The sequence below is a fragment of the Salpingoeca rosetta genome (assembly GCF_000188695.1).
Source record: "Salpingoeca rosetta unplaced genomic scaffold supercont1.10, whole genome shotgun sequence".
Lineage (NCBI taxonomy): Eukaryota > Choanoflagellata > Craspedida > Salpingoecidae > Salpingoeca > Salpingoeca rosetta.
The window spans coordinates 1,075,162-1,091,630 of record NW_004754924.1 but is presented as its reverse complement, the minus strand read 5'-3'; the positions used below and the strand labels follow the sequence as shown (position 1 = coordinate 1,091,630).

The 16,469-nt window shown below is 54.5% G+C and overlaps 4 protein-coding genes across 4 annotated transcripts in view; 2 read left to right on the top strand and 2 right to left on the bottom strand.

Annotated features, from left to right (window-relative positions):
• Nucleotides 1–5,563, top strand: part of PTSG_04534 (uncharacterized protein) — a gene marked incomplete at its 5' end in the record, with an annotated part of 9,043 nt that extends 3,480 nt beyond the window's left edge. Inside the window, 11 exons of the mRNA XM_004994573.1 lie at nucleotides 225–321; nucleotides 664–905; nucleotides 1,126–1,560; nucleotides 1,908–1,966; nucleotides 2,339–2,453; nucleotides 2,683–2,798; nucleotides 3,003–3,138; nucleotides 3,587–4,120; nucleotides 4,479–4,570; nucleotides 4,992–5,064; nucleotides 5,256–5,563. Coding sequence (XP_004994630.1) covers nucleotides 225–321; nucleotides 664–905; nucleotides 1,126–1,560; nucleotides 1,908–1,966; nucleotides 2,339–2,453; nucleotides 2,683–2,798; nucleotides 3,003–3,138; nucleotides 3,587–4,120; nucleotides 4,479–4,570; nucleotides 4,992–5,064; nucleotides 5,256–5,459 — 2,103 coding nt within the window. The 3' untranslated portion in view covers nucleotides 5,460–5,563. The remainder of the gene's footprint in view (nucleotides 1–224; nucleotides 322–663; nucleotides 906–1,125; nucleotides 1,561–1,907; nucleotides 1,967–2,338; nucleotides 2,454–2,682; nucleotides 2,799–3,002; nucleotides 3,139–3,586; nucleotides 4,121–4,478; nucleotides 4,571–4,991; nucleotides 5,065–5,255) is intronic.
• Nucleotides 5,564–5,668: 105 nt separating this feature from the next.
• Nucleotides 5,669–10,485, bottom strand: PTSG_04533 (uncharacterized protein). The gene is made up of 15 exons (XM_004994572.1): nucleotides 10,385–10,485; nucleotides 10,086–10,157; nucleotides 9,712–9,894; nucleotides 9,402–9,563; nucleotides 9,084–9,164; nucleotides 8,806–8,872; nucleotides 8,631–8,685; nucleotides 8,312–8,442; nucleotides 8,047–8,096; nucleotides 7,607–7,816; nucleotides 7,317–7,395; nucleotides 7,074–7,146; nucleotides 6,806–6,924; nucleotides 6,010–6,561; nucleotides 5,669–5,762 (listed from the first exon to the last, which is right to left on the bottom strand). Exons 1-15 carry the CDS (start codon nucleotides 10,427–10,429, stop codon nucleotides 5,671–5,673), a joined length of 1,971 nt encoding a protein of 656 aa, XP_004994629.1. The 5' UTR covers nucleotides 10,430–10,485; the 3' UTR covers nucleotides 5,669–5,670.
• Nucleotides 10,450–12,648, top strand: PTSG_04531 (uncharacterized protein). The gene is made up of 4 exons (XM_004994571.1): nucleotides 10,450–10,776; nucleotides 11,098–11,254; nucleotides 11,419–11,482; nucleotides 11,793–12,648. Exons 1-4 carry the CDS (start codon nucleotides 10,629–10,631, stop codon nucleotides 12,498–12,500), a joined length of 1,077 nt encoding a protein of 358 aa, XP_004994628.1. The 5' UTR covers nucleotides 10,450–10,628; the 3' UTR covers nucleotides 12,501–12,648.
• A 426-nt stretch (nucleotides 12,649–13,074) lies between these two features.
• On the bottom strand, nucleotides 13,075–14,309 carry PTSG_04532 (uncharacterized protein). Its single transcript, XM_004994570.1, has one exon. The coding sequence runs from the start codon at nucleotides 14,232–14,234 to the stop codon at nucleotides 13,179–13,181; it is 1,056 nt and encodes a 351-aa protein (XP_004994627.1). The 5' UTR covers nucleotides 14,235–14,309; the 3' UTR covers nucleotides 13,075–13,178.
• Nucleotides 14,310–16,469: the final 2,160 nt, after the last annotated feature.

The window sequence follows — 16,469 nt, the reverse complement described above, 5'->3', positions numbered from 1 at the left end:
ACACACACACACACACACACACACACACACACACACACACACACACACACACACACACACACACACACACACAGAGGACCATGTGCCTCTCGCCGTAGGCCTCTGTTGATGCTGAATGAGCTGCATGCTTACGTAGTTTTCCCTTCTTGCTGCCATTAACACCACCACACCACCACACATCAACACCACCACATATCATCGCCACATCGCCATTGCCACGATAGGAGCTGGCGTCTGACCGCCCGGGCGTGTGGGAGGCGTGCTATGAGCAGGCATTCTACCGCCGTGTGGAATCTCTCATCACAGACCACCTGCAACAAGGTGCCAGAACGTGATGCCACTCGTCTACCTTCATACACTGTTACCCGCGTGTGGATGTGTGCAGTGAGGGCGTTGAGGGTGTTGTTCATGTGACATCACCCGCTTCCTCAACGAGGAACCTTAACAATGTTGACGCTCACACCCACCCAACGCAACACTGACACAACACAACACTGACACAACACAACACAACACAACACTGACACAACACAATACAACGCAACACAACACACCACAACACAACACAACACAACACTGACACAACACAACACAACACAACACAACACAACACTGACACAACACACACTTACTCCATCACCCCACGCCCCACATGACCTGCAGCGCTTGGCTCTGCGCAGTCGGGCATCGCCACCGCCGCCGCTCGAAACCCGCTGGGGCAACCGGAACAGCATCTCGATGTGCTGGACGCGTCGTACGCGATCTTCAGGCAGCACAGCCTCGTGTCCCTGCTCGGTATTGCTCCAGCCGCGGCAATGAATGCAAACACAGCAGTGGGGACTGCTGCTGCTGCTGCTGCTGCGGTGCTGGAGGACGGTCACGCACATACGGACGAAGCGGCTACGGTAATGCACCCACATCAACTGTCCACATGCACGCGTGTGATTCTGTCTTGCAGTTGCTCTTCGTTGCATGCATGCATGCACTCGACCAACCACACAATCAGCGCACAAGCACGTGCCACACCGTCGGCACCCCAAGGGCTTATCCCAACATCGCCACCTCACGAATCATTCGTGACACACGCCACGAACCATGCGTGACGCCACCTTGCACGCCCTGCAGGGAAAGACGGCGTTTCAGGTGCACATGCAGCGTATCACCGGGGGTGCAAACACGTGGGTGCTGGACGCAACGCACGCCTTTGAGGCTCAACTGCAAACCCTGGCACGCCACGTGGCCGCGTACAATCAGACGGACGACCCAGCTGCCCCCGCCACCGCAGGCATCGCCCATCACACGTCATCATCATCAGGCAGCGGTGGCCACCGCACAGGGTCGACATCATCAGCATCGTCAACAGCAGCAGCAGCAACAGCAAAAGCAGTCGGGTATGAAGCGTTGAGGGCACGCGGTGACCGCCTCCCATTCAATCTTCTCGCAGACGCCGACAATGTGCGGCGCTTTGTACACACGCACACGCACGAAACCATCAGCGCTCTGTGCGGATCTCTGGATGCGCTCGCCATTCGCAGCGATGACACCGGTCAACAGGACAGGGTCAGAGTACTTGTGGTTGTGTGTCGCTTGGTTGGCTGGGTAGGCAATTCGTTTGTGAGTGCGTTCGTTCGTTGGTTAATTAGTTCGCTACTTACTCTGCTTCGTGAATGAGCTCATTCGTTCGTTTGTGTGTGTGTGTGTGTGTGTGTGTGTGTGTGTGTGTGTGTGTGTGTGTGTGTGCGTGCGTGCGTGCGTGCGTGCGTGCGTCACTTGCATCACAATCGTACTTGCCAATGCGCACCATCGTTCCAAACCCCCAAGCCCTTGTCAACCAAAATATCGACCTCACATGCCAACCCCATATGCGTCTGTTGGTTCACATGCAGACATTGAACGGTCGCTCCCAGTTCGTGGACGCAACTCGCGCTGTTGTTCTCGCCCGCATCGCACACACACTTGCACGATCGTGAGTTTCTTCCTCCTCCTGATGACAACCAACAACGCTCGTGGTCTTAAGGTTCAGGGCAGGAGGGCTCGTTGTCCTGCCTTTGCATCGTTTTTGCCTTCTTCGCGTGTGCTCTTCTCGTGCCGTTGCCCAAGCTGCTTGCGCCTGTACTGTCTGCCCATCACAACGCAACAAGGGACAAGGAAGGATGCGCGTGCGCCACCCTGACCACCAACAGGGCCATTCACCATACCCATGAGCCCATTGAATACGCTTCAACTCCAAATTCTTACACCTACAACAACACACACGCACGCGCACACCCAACGTCTCCGCTTTGCCCCCCCCCCCCCCAATTCTCCTCGTGCGTGCCACGGCCCTTCATCTTGACAGACCAGCGGTGTCGGAGCTGCTGCTCTGTCCTGTCACCAGCGACACATCCGCAGCGCGCGCTCGCCGCTTCAACAGATCTGATTACACACGCGCGAGACGCAAGGGCACACAGCAAGTATGTCGCGCCAGCTCACAGTGTTGAGTTGTTTGTTTGTTTGTTTGTTTGTTTGTTTGTTTGTTTGTTTGTTTGTTTGTTTGTTTGTTTGTTTGTTTGTTTGTTTGTTTGTTTGTTTGTTTGTTTGTTTGTTGTTCTCTTCTGTGTCTGTGTGTCCCTCATCCGCCCCAGCCCTCTCCCCGAAGTCCCTACCAGAAATCCTCACGAGCAACATCGTTGCCATGAACAGAACACGGAGTTCCACCGACATCTCGTTTCCTTGCAGCAGCGCCTGGACCGCATCGCGTGCCAGTTCCTTGACACGTGGTTGCAGTGGACCCTCGATGCACAGCTCGCTCAACTCAGGTGCGAACCTCAAATGCTTCTTCTTGGGGGCTGGATTGTTTTTATTTCACTCCACCCAGCGCTCTCTCGTATTTTGTTTCCTGTGCAATTTATCCTTGTGTGCGGTTTCCACCTCTCTTGCGTTTCATGTCTCTTGCCGCAGCAACTTCGATGTACTTTGCTTGCAAGCACTCACCACAACGTCACCCCGTGCCATCGTTGCAGGGCTGGACTGTTTGGGCTGGAGTGGAGCGACCTTGGGGTTGAGATGGCGGCGTGGCAGGAGCACGATGTCACGGAGCAGGCAGAGGACGGCCAGGCCATCAAGTCAACCTTCAGGCTGCCTTCTCAACCGTCAAAGGTCAGAAAGAGGGACACGGAAGATTGTGTGCATGTACATGTTTGTTTGCGAACATATACACCTAGCTGGGTTCATGAGTCACACACATATTCGATGTTCACACATACTTACTCTGTACTCAAACATGCGCCCACGCTTATACACACTCACTCACTCACTCACTCACTCACCCACTCACTCACTCACCCACACACACACACACACACACTCACTCACTCACTCACTCACTCACTCACCCACTCACTCACTCACTCACCCACTCACACACACTCACTCACTCACTCACTCACTCACTCACTCACTCACTCACTCACTCACTCACTCACTCACTCACTCACTCACTCACTCACTCACTCACTCACTCACTCACTCACTCACTCACTCACTCACTCACTCACACGGTCACGACCTCTGCGGCACACAAACACGCATCGTCGTGTGCCTGCAGGTGCTGCTGACGTGTCTCACGGGCACGTGTGCAGAGTTTGCGCGAACCGGCCTGTCCACGCTGCCGTCAGATGCACTCGTGGCCGCTGTCAATGCACTCTATGCACGGATTGTGCAGGTGTACATGGACTTGTTTGCATCGGCCAAGGGTGAAGAAGGAGCAGACGATGACAAGACACACCAGGAACAGCAAGGAGGAGCGAGCGGTACAGGTGACACACCTCACTCATCACCATCGTCGCCGTCACCATCACTGGCACCTCACGGCCTGGCGAACGCGAGTCAGAACGCATATATTCAGCTGCTGGTTGACCTGCGGTTTCTTGCGGACGTGTTTGCGTACTCACGCGACACAGCAGCCAACGACGCCAGCATTCGTGGTCACGACACCTTGATCCAGCGCTGCACGGACAACATTGACCCGTTTGACATGAACGTGTATGCACCCCACCTGCATCGCACGCGCGTATCCGCCTATCACCGCTGCGCAACACTCCTCGGGTACATCACACAGCTCAAGCCAATGCACGAGCAGGTCAGTTGTGGTGTGCGCGTGAATGTGCTTGTGGGTATGCGTGCTTGTGGGTATGCGTGTGTGTGTATGTATGTATGTATGTGTGTATGTATGTATGTATGTATGTATGTATGTATGTATGTATGTATGTATGTATGTATGTATGTATGTATGTATGTATGTATGTATGTATGTATGTATGTATGTATGTATGTATGTATGTATGCGTGTATGTATGCGTGTTTGGGTGTGTGCGATCATACCGGCTGTCGTTGTTCACCGCATGACAAAGCTCTTCTTTTCCCCCTGCCCTAGCCCCAATAGTGGGCAACTCACGACGCATTGTCACCATCTACTGCCGCTTGCATCACATTTCCAGGCCAGGCCCTCCAATTCGGGCTCCGATCGTGCAAATTTGCTGAGTCAGGCGCCCGTCATTCGCAGATTTGCACCCCTCCCCGTCGCCGCAAAGTGCGCCTTGTGTGTGTGTGTGTGTGTGTGTGTGTGTGTGTGTGTGTGTGTGTGTGTGTGTGTGTGTGTGTGTGTGTGTGTGTGTGTGTGTGTGTGTGTATCTGTATGTATCTGTATGTCTCTGTATGTGTATCTGTGTGCGTGCGCGTGTCTCTGTATGTGTATCTGTGTGCGTGCGCGTGTCTCTGTATGTGTCTCTGTCTATGTCTCTGCCTGTGTCTGTGTCTGCGTGTGTGTGTGTGTGTGTGTGTGTGTGTGTGTGTGTGTGTGTACGTGTCAGCCCGTCTTTCTGCCTGCCTCTGTGTCTGTCAGTCATGTCTCCCTGGCTGTCATGTCTGCGTGGCTGTGGGTCGGTCGCGGGACACTCGTGCCATGGTACCCAGTCGCCTCTCACACTGATGTTGGCTCCTCTGCTCCACAGACCATCGCTTGTCCGGCTGCCTGATGCCACGGGCACTCTTGCGCAATCGGATGTGCGAACGTCCCTGGCAAAGGTCGGTTGTCAAACCCCCTGGTGGCTTGCCCCCTCATGTTTGTTCGCGCTGTGCACTTTTCTTGCCCATCTGTCTGTTGTTGTGTTGATGTCATGTCGACTTTTATGTGCGGGTCATTCACCATTTGGCCTCCCCGAACTAAGCATGACATCGTCATCATCATTGTCGCTGTCGTCGTCGTTGTTCTCCAGACATTCATTGAAGCGTTTGCGGACGAAAGCGCCGACCAGAATGGAATGGACTCTACGGAGCATGCACCGCATCAGCAGACTGTCTCTTCACCCTCAACTCCGCAAACAACAGCCAGTACACAGAGCGGTGCTGTGCCTTCACCCCGTATCGTTCACATGAGCGTGTTTGATGAGCTTGCAGCCACACCCACCACGCAGAGCTAAGGCTTCGTAAACTGTGTGTCTGTGTGTGTTCGTGCGTACGTGCCGTCCATGTGCCTCTTTGAGATTGTTGGCGTTGGGCTCTGTACGCACAGTAAATCAGACCGTTTAATTGAGTGTTCTGACTTGTAGGAAGCTTGTGCCTTTCTGCTGGAAACAACAACAACAACAACAACAACAACAACAACAACAACAACAAGCACATGTGATGACATCACTGCGTGTTGCAATCGACGCTGTTGTCCTCGGCCGGTGCAGAGATCTTCATGCGCGTGATTTTCTGCTCCACCGTGGACTGCGGCACTGCTGCAAACACCAAGAGACAGGAAGCGCACGTCAGTCATGCGCAACGAAAGATGTGCAAATCTTCAACACGATGGCGTGCAAGCGTGCACAGAGGAACATACCCGCAGACCACACAAACACACAAGTACACAAACAAACTCGCACGTAGATCGTTCTCCACACACACACACACACACACACACGCACACACACACACACACACACACACACACACACACACACACGCACACACACACAGATCACTCACCAGGCACGCCAGTGTCGCATGCAATGCCACTGCTATCGGCTGCGTGGTGTTTCCGGTGGGAAGACGTGGGTGTAGAAGCAAAGCCGGAAACAGCCACGTCACCACCAAAGCTGCCACTCACGCTTCCAACGCTGCTGTTGTGCTTGTCGCTGCCATCATCAGCACCAAGGTCGCTTGCACGTGCCAGCGCACCACGGCGCATGTCTCGTGCGCGGCGATGAAGACGCAGGCTTGCATTCGCAGCGCTGCTACCGCTGTGAACGACTTGCGCAGGCGAAGAGGTGCTGATGGCGGAAATGTCCAAGCTGATGTCGCGCTGCTTGCCATCGTCCACGGGCGCGATGGGCGAAGAGAATGCAACACCCATTCGTGCCTTTGGCTTTGGTGTGGCTGCCGTGGGCCCTGTGTTCGAGGCATCCCCCAGCGGTTGGCGCGTGCTTTGTTGCTGTTGCTTCTGCTTTGCCCCGCTGTCCTTATCTTTGCTAGCCTGTTTGGCCTCTTCCTCCGCTTCCAGCTGCGCAGCTGCTGCTGCCTCAACCTTTGCCATCTCAACTGCGTTGGCCACGTACCATTGTGAAGATGTGTGTGCGAATGTTTAGAGTGAATGAGTACGTTTGTGTGTGTGTGTGTGTGTGAGAGAGAGAGAGAGAGAGCGGTTTGTGTGTGTGTGTGTGAGCGTGTGTTTGAGGGTGGCAATTACTCCGTCAGCACCTGCCCTTTTGCAGAGCAAACGTTTGCACGTGAAACAGACGGGTATCACCAGATGTGCTTCAACAACACGTTGGCGCGTACTTACGCATCATTCTGTGCTCCTCCAACTTCATGTCCTTCTCCATCATCTCCACAGTGAGCTGCTCGTTGCGACGTTCTGCTTCGTGCAACTGGCTCTCGTACTCCCGCACCTTTCGCGACTCGCTGACAATGTGCCGTGCGCGTAGTTTGTGGATGCGTGTGCGTTTGTGAGTGCGTGGCGCATGCACGCTGGTACTTGAACTTGAGGGTGAACCAAAGCAGCACAGCCAGCGCATCTGCCAATGGGTGGTGTGATTTGTTCACATTCTGACCTGATGCAAAGGAACGCCTTTGTCTGCACTTCATTCGTCAAGCGGCGAATCTGCGCTGTCTTCTCATCCAGTTCTGAATTGCCATCAGTAAACAAACATCAGTTCCAGCACCCCAAGTTGTCACCACAGAACGGCACTTGCATCCGCACACGCCAATGCACTCTAAAACGTGTACACACAAGCAAGCTCAGGCACGCATACATACAACTCAACGCTGACGCACAAAACCATGCATGCCCGTACCCGTTTGGAGGAACTGCACGTATGCGTTGTCTGAGTTGCCATCTGCGGCGGCGTGTTGGCTGCGAAGAAGGTGGCTGCTCTGTTTGTACACAAGAGGGAACGTCAAAAAACAAACGTGAGATTCAACCACAGCTTCGCGTGTGACAGGGGCCTCATCAAATGTTTTTTTTTTTTCGGCCAGACTTATCGCCCGCTCATCATCTTCGCCGCGTGAGATCCACAGCACTTCGCAGCATGTAACATTTCACCGCCGCCCCCTCCTCTTGTGCTCGTCTCTTCCCCCGTGTTACCTGGTCCAGTTGCTGCTGTAGCTTCTTGAGTTGCCTCTGTTGCGTATGCGACTCGCTGCGCGCCTGTGACAGCGCCTGCTCAAGACGCAGCAGCTTCGATTCGTCTGCCTTGCTGGATTGCAGCTGCGTGACGACACTCAGTCGCGCCTGCAGCTGCTTCCTCTGCTGCTCTGCCAGCTCGCACCTCTTTCGCACGCGCGACACTTGGCGCTGAACACAGATAAAGGCGGAGGGAATAGAATGTAGTGTTGCCATTGTGTGAGTAAGTAAGTGAGCGTTGGCAAGTGAGTGAGTGCGTGGAAAGAGAGAGCACGAGGGGATGTGTGGCTCAGATATTGAGAGACACACAGCACAACAGTGGATTGACCATCACAACAGGTACTGCCGCTACACACCACACTGTGAGGACAAGATACAATTAAACACAAAAACTGCACCACCTTCATTTGAGCGACGGCGTCTTCCAGTGCCTGACGCTTGTCCTCAACCTCTGTCATGATGAGCCGTGTTGAATGCAAGATGGTGGTGTGTGTATGTGAGCGTGCGTGTGTGTGTGTGTATGTGAGCGTGCGCGCATGTATGTGTGTGTGTGTGCGTGTGTCGTGACATGGCGCCAGCTATGCAAGGGGGCGGTGGGTAACACTCAAAAATGAATGGACACAGCAAGAGACACAACAGTCCCCACTTTTTCTCCCTTTCCCCGACCTGAGAACAAGTCCAGTCCCGCTCCCATTTCTCCGTTGGACGACTGGTAAGAGTCAAGCTTTGCTTGCACCATCTGCAACTCGGTACGGGCGCGTTCCGCATCGTCTCTTGCCGTCTTCAGCGCCTCAGATCTATGTATGTGTGTGTGTGTGTGTTGTGTTTTTGTGCATGTGTGTTGTGTTTTTGTGTTTGTGTGTGTGAGTGTGTGTGTGTGTGTGGTGTTTGTGTGTTGGCACGTGAAGAAGGCACATCATTGGCCGTCTTGATAACACATGAGAGGCAAACAAGAATGCACCCGCACTTGTACTGCACAACGCACTTGTCTTCGACGACGTTGCGCAGGTCCGCCACAAGCTCTTCGCTGGACGCGTAGCCTGACCATGTCAAGACAACGGTGAGCAAAATCCAAGCATCAGCACATGGTGAGCGAACAAGTGTGGCCGAGCGCTGGCAAAGACAGGCAAAGCGCAAGCAGTGCTGGAATCAACACTCACGCTGCTGGAGCTGGGAAAGCATGTTCTCGGATTCCGTCTTTTCCATTTGAAGTTTGCTCAGGATGCCCTGAAACGAAACAGCCGCACACAAGAAAGTGTGTGAGTGAGAGAGAGTGAGAGTGCAAGAAAGTGTGTGAGTGAGAGAGAGTGAGAGTGCGCGCGCGCACGCGCGCGTGTGTGTGTGTGTGTGTGTGCGTGTGTGTGAGTGAGTGTGTGTGTGTGTGTGTGTGTGTGTGTGTGTGTGTGTGTGTGTGTGTGTGTGTGTGTGTTCGTCTTACGCGGAGGCGGGCGATTTCGGCTTGTGCATTTGCAAACTCTTCATCCATCGTATCGTTTTTGAAAGAGCATTGCACTTGCTCCTGAGCGAGGCAAATTGCAACCAGTACGTATGAGTGAATGCAGTGACGTGTGGTTGAAGCGCGCCAATTGCTTGCATCTCTCAATCTTTCAATATCCGAACGAGAAAACGCAACACTCAATGACACGACGCACTCACACACACACACACACATACACGTACACACACATACGCGTACACCCTCACACACATACATATACATGCGCAAATACACATGCACACCGCCCGCACGCCTTACCTCCAGCTCCTGGATGCGTGCTTCCTGCTGCTTGATTTTTGCTTCGAGGACGCGAGCGCGGTCATCGGCATCTGTCTCCGCGTTCCGCAGACGCGCAATCTCATCTTTCAGTTCTTTTCGCTCCTTGGCCGCTGCCTCTGCTTTCTTGAGCCACGAATCGCACTGAAGAACAAAAACGCAAAGGGTGAGCAGCGGTGGCATGCAGACAGCACATGTGCGAGCCGCGTCACAACTTACTTGGGATTACTGTTTGCAGTGAGCAATCGCCACAAACACACCATGGTGACCTCAACACAAAAGGTGGATGTACCTCTCGACGAATGCGCTCGTTCTCTGCCTCAAGGTCTGTCACGTATTCCTGCTCGGCAGCGTGCTGCTTTGCCTGGCCTTTGAGGCGGTGCAGCTCCTCTTCAAGAGATTGGACGAGCTCATCCTTCTCATGCACCATGGCCTCATGCTGCTCTGCCAGCGTCTTGTTCTCGTTCAACAGTTTCTGCCATGTGTGAGTGGGTGTGAGAACACGTGTGTTTGACGGGATACAGGGTACATGTGGGAACAAGAGTACGCTCATATGCTGTCAAGCATTGCGAGTCGATGCCCGTGGGTGAGTTGGGGGTTGGAGTGTGAACCAGCAAGGAGTGGCTGTGACGGCGCTGTAAATTGCAAGTGCTCTAAACCACGTACCACGCCATAGCTTGCAGCAAGTGTAAGCTTCTCCTCCTTTGCCTTGAGCTGCGAGTGCGCATGTTGCAGCTCCTAAGACGGCATTCATGTCATGTGTGTGTGTGCGTGTGCGTGCGTGCGTGTGTGTGTTGTAGTTGGTTGCAGGTGCAGAGACAGCTATTGAGAAGAAAAGGAGCAATCACACACACACACACACATATCACACAGACATCACACACGCACACACACATATCACACACGCACACGCACACACACCACACAGACATCACACACGCGCACGCACACCCATCGCCGCTGACCTCGCGCAGCCGCTCAATCTCCACTTGTTCCGCTGTGACGTCCATCTTCGCATTCAAAATTTTCGCGGCAGCTCAACCTCTTTGACCGACATCAAATAAAGTAGCGAGTTCAGTGCTGCTGACAACACAAGAAAGGCCACCACGCTGCACAACAACCACCACACGTCAACCACCATCATCATTCGCCACGACTTGATCTTGGAGCCGCAACAGCCAGCAACCAGCACCCGCATCTACCATCATCATGGAGTCCCCTTTGCGTGTGGGTATCATGAGCACCGCCTTTATTGGCAAGAAGACCATTCAGGCCATTGGAAAAGCCGCCGGCGCCGAAGTGGTCGGCGTCGCCTCCCGCTCGCTGGAAAAGGCAGAGGCGTTTGCGAAAGAACAAGGTACGCCCAGTGAGGGCAGTGCATGTGATCATCTCTTCATTTCACGCAAGGGGTGTTGTCGTCGTCGTATCACAGGCGGCGACATGTATGAACAAGCGCTGTTGAAGCAGCTGTCGACGATAATGTGCCGTGATGTGCCGTGACACCTTCCTTTGTCGCGGTCATGTCGGACTTGCTGTGTCTGTGTGTCTGTGTGCGTGTGCGTGTCTGTGTGTCTATGTGCGTGTGCATCTATGTCTATCTGTGTCTGTGTCTGTGTCTGTGAGTGCACTTTGTGGTGATGCTCATGATTTTGGTGATGTGCTTCGCATGGATGTCCAGGCGTGAGCAAGGCGTATGGCACGTATGAAGAGATGCTCGCTGATGCGAACGTGCAGGCAGTGTACATCCCGCTGCCAACAGCGTTGCGGGCTGAGTGGGTGATCAAGGCCGCCAAAGCAGGCAAGCACATTCTGTGCGAGAAGCCGGCCGCAACGAGGTTATTAACTATGTTTGTCATACATCGTGTGTGGATGTGGTGAAAGCTGCTTGGGCTGTATATGTGTGCGTGCGTATATGTATGGTGTGACCATGTGCTCTGACTCAAGTGATGCACCTTGCTGAAGAGCCTCAACCAAATTCATCCACCATCTCAACTTGCAGCCTGGCCGAGCTGAAGGAGATGATCAAGGCATGCGAGGACAACCAAGTCTTGTGGATGGACGGCGTGAGTGCTTCGTGTGCGAGAGAGAGAGAGAGAGCGTGTGTGTGTGTGTGTGTGTGTGCGTGTGGAGTGATCGCGCCTGTCGCACACAACCAAACACCTGTGCTCTGGTGTGTCTGTGTCTGTGTGTGTATGTGTATGTGTATGTGTATGTGTGTCTTGTGTGCCTGTGTCTGTGTGCCTGTGTCTGTGTCTGTGTCTGGCTGTGTCTGTGTGCCTGTCGATGTGTCTGTCGACCTTGCATGCTCTACACACCACGCCCCAGCTCTCCCTCTCCCTCTCTCACACAACACGAACACGCGCAATGGCACAGGTCATGTTCATGCATCACGACCGCGTGCAGCGTGTGCAGGAGCAAGTGGCCAAGGTTGGACCCGCCACATTCGTCAACTCTGGCTTCTCCTTCTCCGGCAGCGACGACTTCCTGTCCAACGATATCCGCATGTCCCCGGACCTGGAGCCCTTTAGCGCGCTCGGCGACCTCGGCTGGTACAACATCCGTGCCACCATGATGGCATATGGCTGGGACATCCCCGCACGCGTCTCTGTGCACTCGCACCGCAACGTCGACGGCAAGAACCTGCCGAGCGAGGTCACCGCGACGATGGTGTACGGCGACGAGCGACGCGCCACCTTCCACAGCAGCTTCCACCACGCATTCCGGCAGACGCTTGACATCAGCGGGCCCAACGGCCAGATTGTGCTGGACGACTTTGTGCTTGAGCGCACGCCTGAGGAGGTGCAATTCTCCGTCATCACGGACTCGGGCCCCAACTCCGACCACCAGACGGTGTCTGACACCACCACCATCGTCACGGTCAAGGGCTGCTGCCAGGAGCAGTGCATGTGGGAGCGCTTTGCTCGGCTCGTTGCCAAGGGCAAGGAGGCCTCTGATGCGTCCACCAACCCGCTGGAGACGTGGCAGTTCTGGAAGGATGTGTCTCTCAAGACACAGGCTGTCCTCGACGCATGTGCTGCGTCCGCCAAGCAGGATGGCGCGTTTGTTGCCGTCGCCCTCTAGCTTGCTTGTCGGCACGACGGGCTTTGCTCGCCTCCTGCTTCCCCGCTGTTTGTGCTACAGCTACAGCTGCTGCTGCTGCTGCTGCTGCTGCTGACACAATGTGACTCAAAACACCCGTGTGTGTGTGTGTGTGTGTGTGTGTGTGTGTGTGTGTGTGTGTGTGTGTGTGTGTGTGTGTGTGTGTGTGTGTGGCATGTACGTTTTGCTCCATGTAGCATTGTGCAGCCGCTTGGCTGCCTTGAATGTTGAGTTCGTATCAACTTAAGTTTGGTTCTTAGAAGAGTCACTGTAACACAAGCAGGGGCAAACCCAATCGGACAAACGAACGAACATGGGCCGGCAAACACACGTGTGGTCAGCAAAACACAATCCATGCAAGGCCACTCAACTCAAACAGGATGGTGCCTTGAAAACACAGAGAAAGAGGGGTACATGGACGGAGAACACGACAGATAACACACACACACACACACACAACAAACACACACAGCGAACACACACACACAACAAACACACAGCGAACACACATGCACACACATGCACATGCACATGCACACAACAAACACACACAGCGAACACACATGCACACACATGCACACAAAACAAACACACAAAGCGAGCACAACACATGATCAGCAGCGATCACATGCAGCCGGTACAGCCGTGCACGGCTCATGGTCATCTCCTGAACCGACTGGGCCCGGTGTAGTCAAACATAAAGGACAGAGAGACCACGAATTCCGCGTCAACGCCTTCAACAAAGTGCCACATGTCACGTGGGATGAAAAGCACGTCGCCTGGGCAAACGATGGTGGAGAAACGTGGGAGCTCACAGAACCCGGGACTCTGCTCCTCAATTTCCCGTGTCGGCGCCGTCAGATCAAGTGTGGACGTATTGCGGCGGCGAGGGTCCAGCGATGGCAGCAAGCGCGGCTCTCGGCGCGACGCATCCACAAGAACAATCCGCTTCGTACCACGAACTTGGCAGAAGAGGTTATGGGACGGATCACGATGCAGGGGCGTCACAACGCTGCTGGGCCCGATCCAAATCAGCTTCTGGGTCAAGGATGTCGGGTCGAGATGAAGGGGAAGCCGGAAGTCTTCACACAGCTCAGGAAACAGGGAATCAACATCTTGTTGCGCCAGATACAGTGGTGCATCATCCGACGCAGCGAGCGGTGATGGCGAAGACGCGGGAAATTGCGCACTCTGCTGCTCAGATTCAATCACGTAGCTCACAAAATCCTTGAGGCGCGCAGACTTCATGGAGAAGCCGCTGTCCGTGTACACGCCAGCTTCCAGTGCAACATCGCGATCCTGCAGCTGCAACCACCGCTCATGCCCCTGCCAGGTCTTGGGATGAGTCGGGTCCACGCACGGCCAGCGCTGCACAGCGCCGCGTAAGAGCAGCGGCGAAGCCGCGTGGTGCTTCACAATGGCCCTCAGCCACCCATGATAGTCTTCCCAGCCCTTTTCTGGTGCAGTCGCTGCTGGGGCTTTGTCTCCTCGCGCATGCTCGAGCTCTTGCTGCATCGCCGAGCGCATCGTGTCAAGCAATCGCTCATCCATCCCATTGATGTGCGGCCTTGGGTCGCTGCTGTGGCTGCAATGCGCACCATTGTCTCCGCATGGGAAGCATATGGTGGGAACCGGGAGCGCGTGATGCCATATGCGCTCCCATTGTCGAACAACCCGCCCACACGCAAGCCGAACCCCTGGAGCCGCCGTCGCCATGTTCGGATGTCATGAACAAGTCAATGAATGGTTGTTGCTTCTTGAGGAGGCTGTTGTTGTGTTTGTTGCTGTCCACCACCAGTCAAATTGCGCAATCGGCTGAATTCAGTTTGCTCGGCTGTGGCGCCAAATTCAAACGCGCCACCTGTTCTCGTGCCTGCTCTTGTTGGTTCTTTGGTTGGCTCTGGCTGGTTGGGGCACGCAGCCACGCAGCACAATAGCACGACAACAAGAACAGCACATAAGCATGCAGGATACAAGAGACGAGAAGACATGAGAGGTGTTCAGTTCGTGTTGTCTTGGCGCCATTTTCGTCTGCTCTCTGACGGCCTCAAAACAGGGCACACAAAAGAGCACCTCAGCACACGGGAGCGCACAACAGAACACTGCACGCACTGCACGCAGCGCACTAGAGCACAGCAGAGAACAACACAACACAGCACAGCAGAGAACAACACAACACAGCACAGCACAGCACAGCATAGCATAGCACAACACCACAGCGCCACCGCACTGAGCACAGACTTGCAGTGTTGTTTTGGCGCCAGCCGCAGCATCTTGAGTCTGTCTATGTACATGGCAAAGCAAGCACAGCACCGGATCGTGTCGATACTCGAGTACTCTGCACTTGTTTCCACTGTTCACACGCGCTCTTCCCCACAATGGCAGACCCTCCTTGTTGACTGGCCCTTGTCGATGAAGAAACGGACGGGACGCGCGACCCGAATGGAGCCGAAAAGAGGAGCCACTGGCTGGACCAACAGATCTTCGACCTCTTCCCCTGCATGATGAGGCGACGGCAATATCTGCTCAGCCCAAACTTCTCTGCCGCTTCCACACAACGGACGAACGTCAGGACGCGCAATGGACGAGAGCTCGCATGTGATTGCCTGATTTCGCTTCACATCAGTCAGCCCCTTTGCTTCCCTCGTGCAACTGAATGAAGGCAAGTTTCCAGTCACCCTGACCACGCCTGCCGCCGCTCGATCCAGCACGCTCACAGCAGTGACACAGCAGTTGACACGACATCCCCCTCCATCCTCGTCATCAACACATCACACACACACACACATCACACACACACGCGCGCGCGCATGTGCAGATTCAGAGTTGCCAGAATACTGGGAGTGCCAACGGAGCAGAAGAACGTGTACTGGTGTTGTGCATGACACAGGAACGGCAAGCAACCAAGCAACCAAGAAGAAAGCAGTCGACTCGGATCAGGAAGCACAGACCAAGCAGCGGCAGAGCACGCACAACGCACAGCTGACAACAGTGATTGAGCAAAGATACGCATACGACACACGACACACACACACACACACACAGATGCATGTGGGCGAGCAGCAACGCCAGAAGGATAACGCGGGAAACTCGTGGCACCGGAGATGGACGTGCAGCACGCTCAAGCCGCAGGAACCACACAGCAAAGGAAGACAGCAAGGTAAGCGCGTATGGTCTGTGGGCGTGGTGGGTCGATGCGTGGAGGCACGAAAGCACTGGCAACACGTGGCCTTGAGGCAAGGCCAGAAGAAGGCTGATCGCCACCCTGCCAAGACAACAGCAGCGACAACAGCGACAACAGCAAAGGAGGCAAGGCGCAAGCACCGTGAGCTTGCGACAAACACGACGCCAGCAAGCGTCGCACAAATGGGCATCCGAGAACACCCAACAACACGAGCACCACATATGCACACACACACACTCACGCTCATGCTTATACACAACACTCACACACATACACACACTCACACTCACACGCACACACAACAGGGTCACCACCTACCACGTTGCGTCTGGCATTCGACAGACCATTCCGCGCCACTGCCAACAGAACAGCAAAGGCAAAACACACAACCAGTGGCACTGGCATGTGAGCAATACACCACAGCTTTCATCGCAAAGCTCCCAGCGGACAAAGCATGACCACCACCGCCGCGCACAGCAAGCAGCGACGCCCCGCCCCCCGTCTCCCCGCACAAAAATAACAAAATAATACACACAAAGCAAAAAGATGTGGTAGATCAAAAAGAACGATCTAAGCTTCGCCAATGCGTACTTCCACGCCAAATATTTTCAGCAGGCGAAGCAATCACCAACACAAACGCACACAGCACAACAGCAGCGCACACCACACAACGCAGCACAGTCAAGGCAACTCACTTTGCTTCACGCCACCCAACCAACTCCAACGCTACCACTCAACGCCACCCAATACACACACCTCTGTACGTC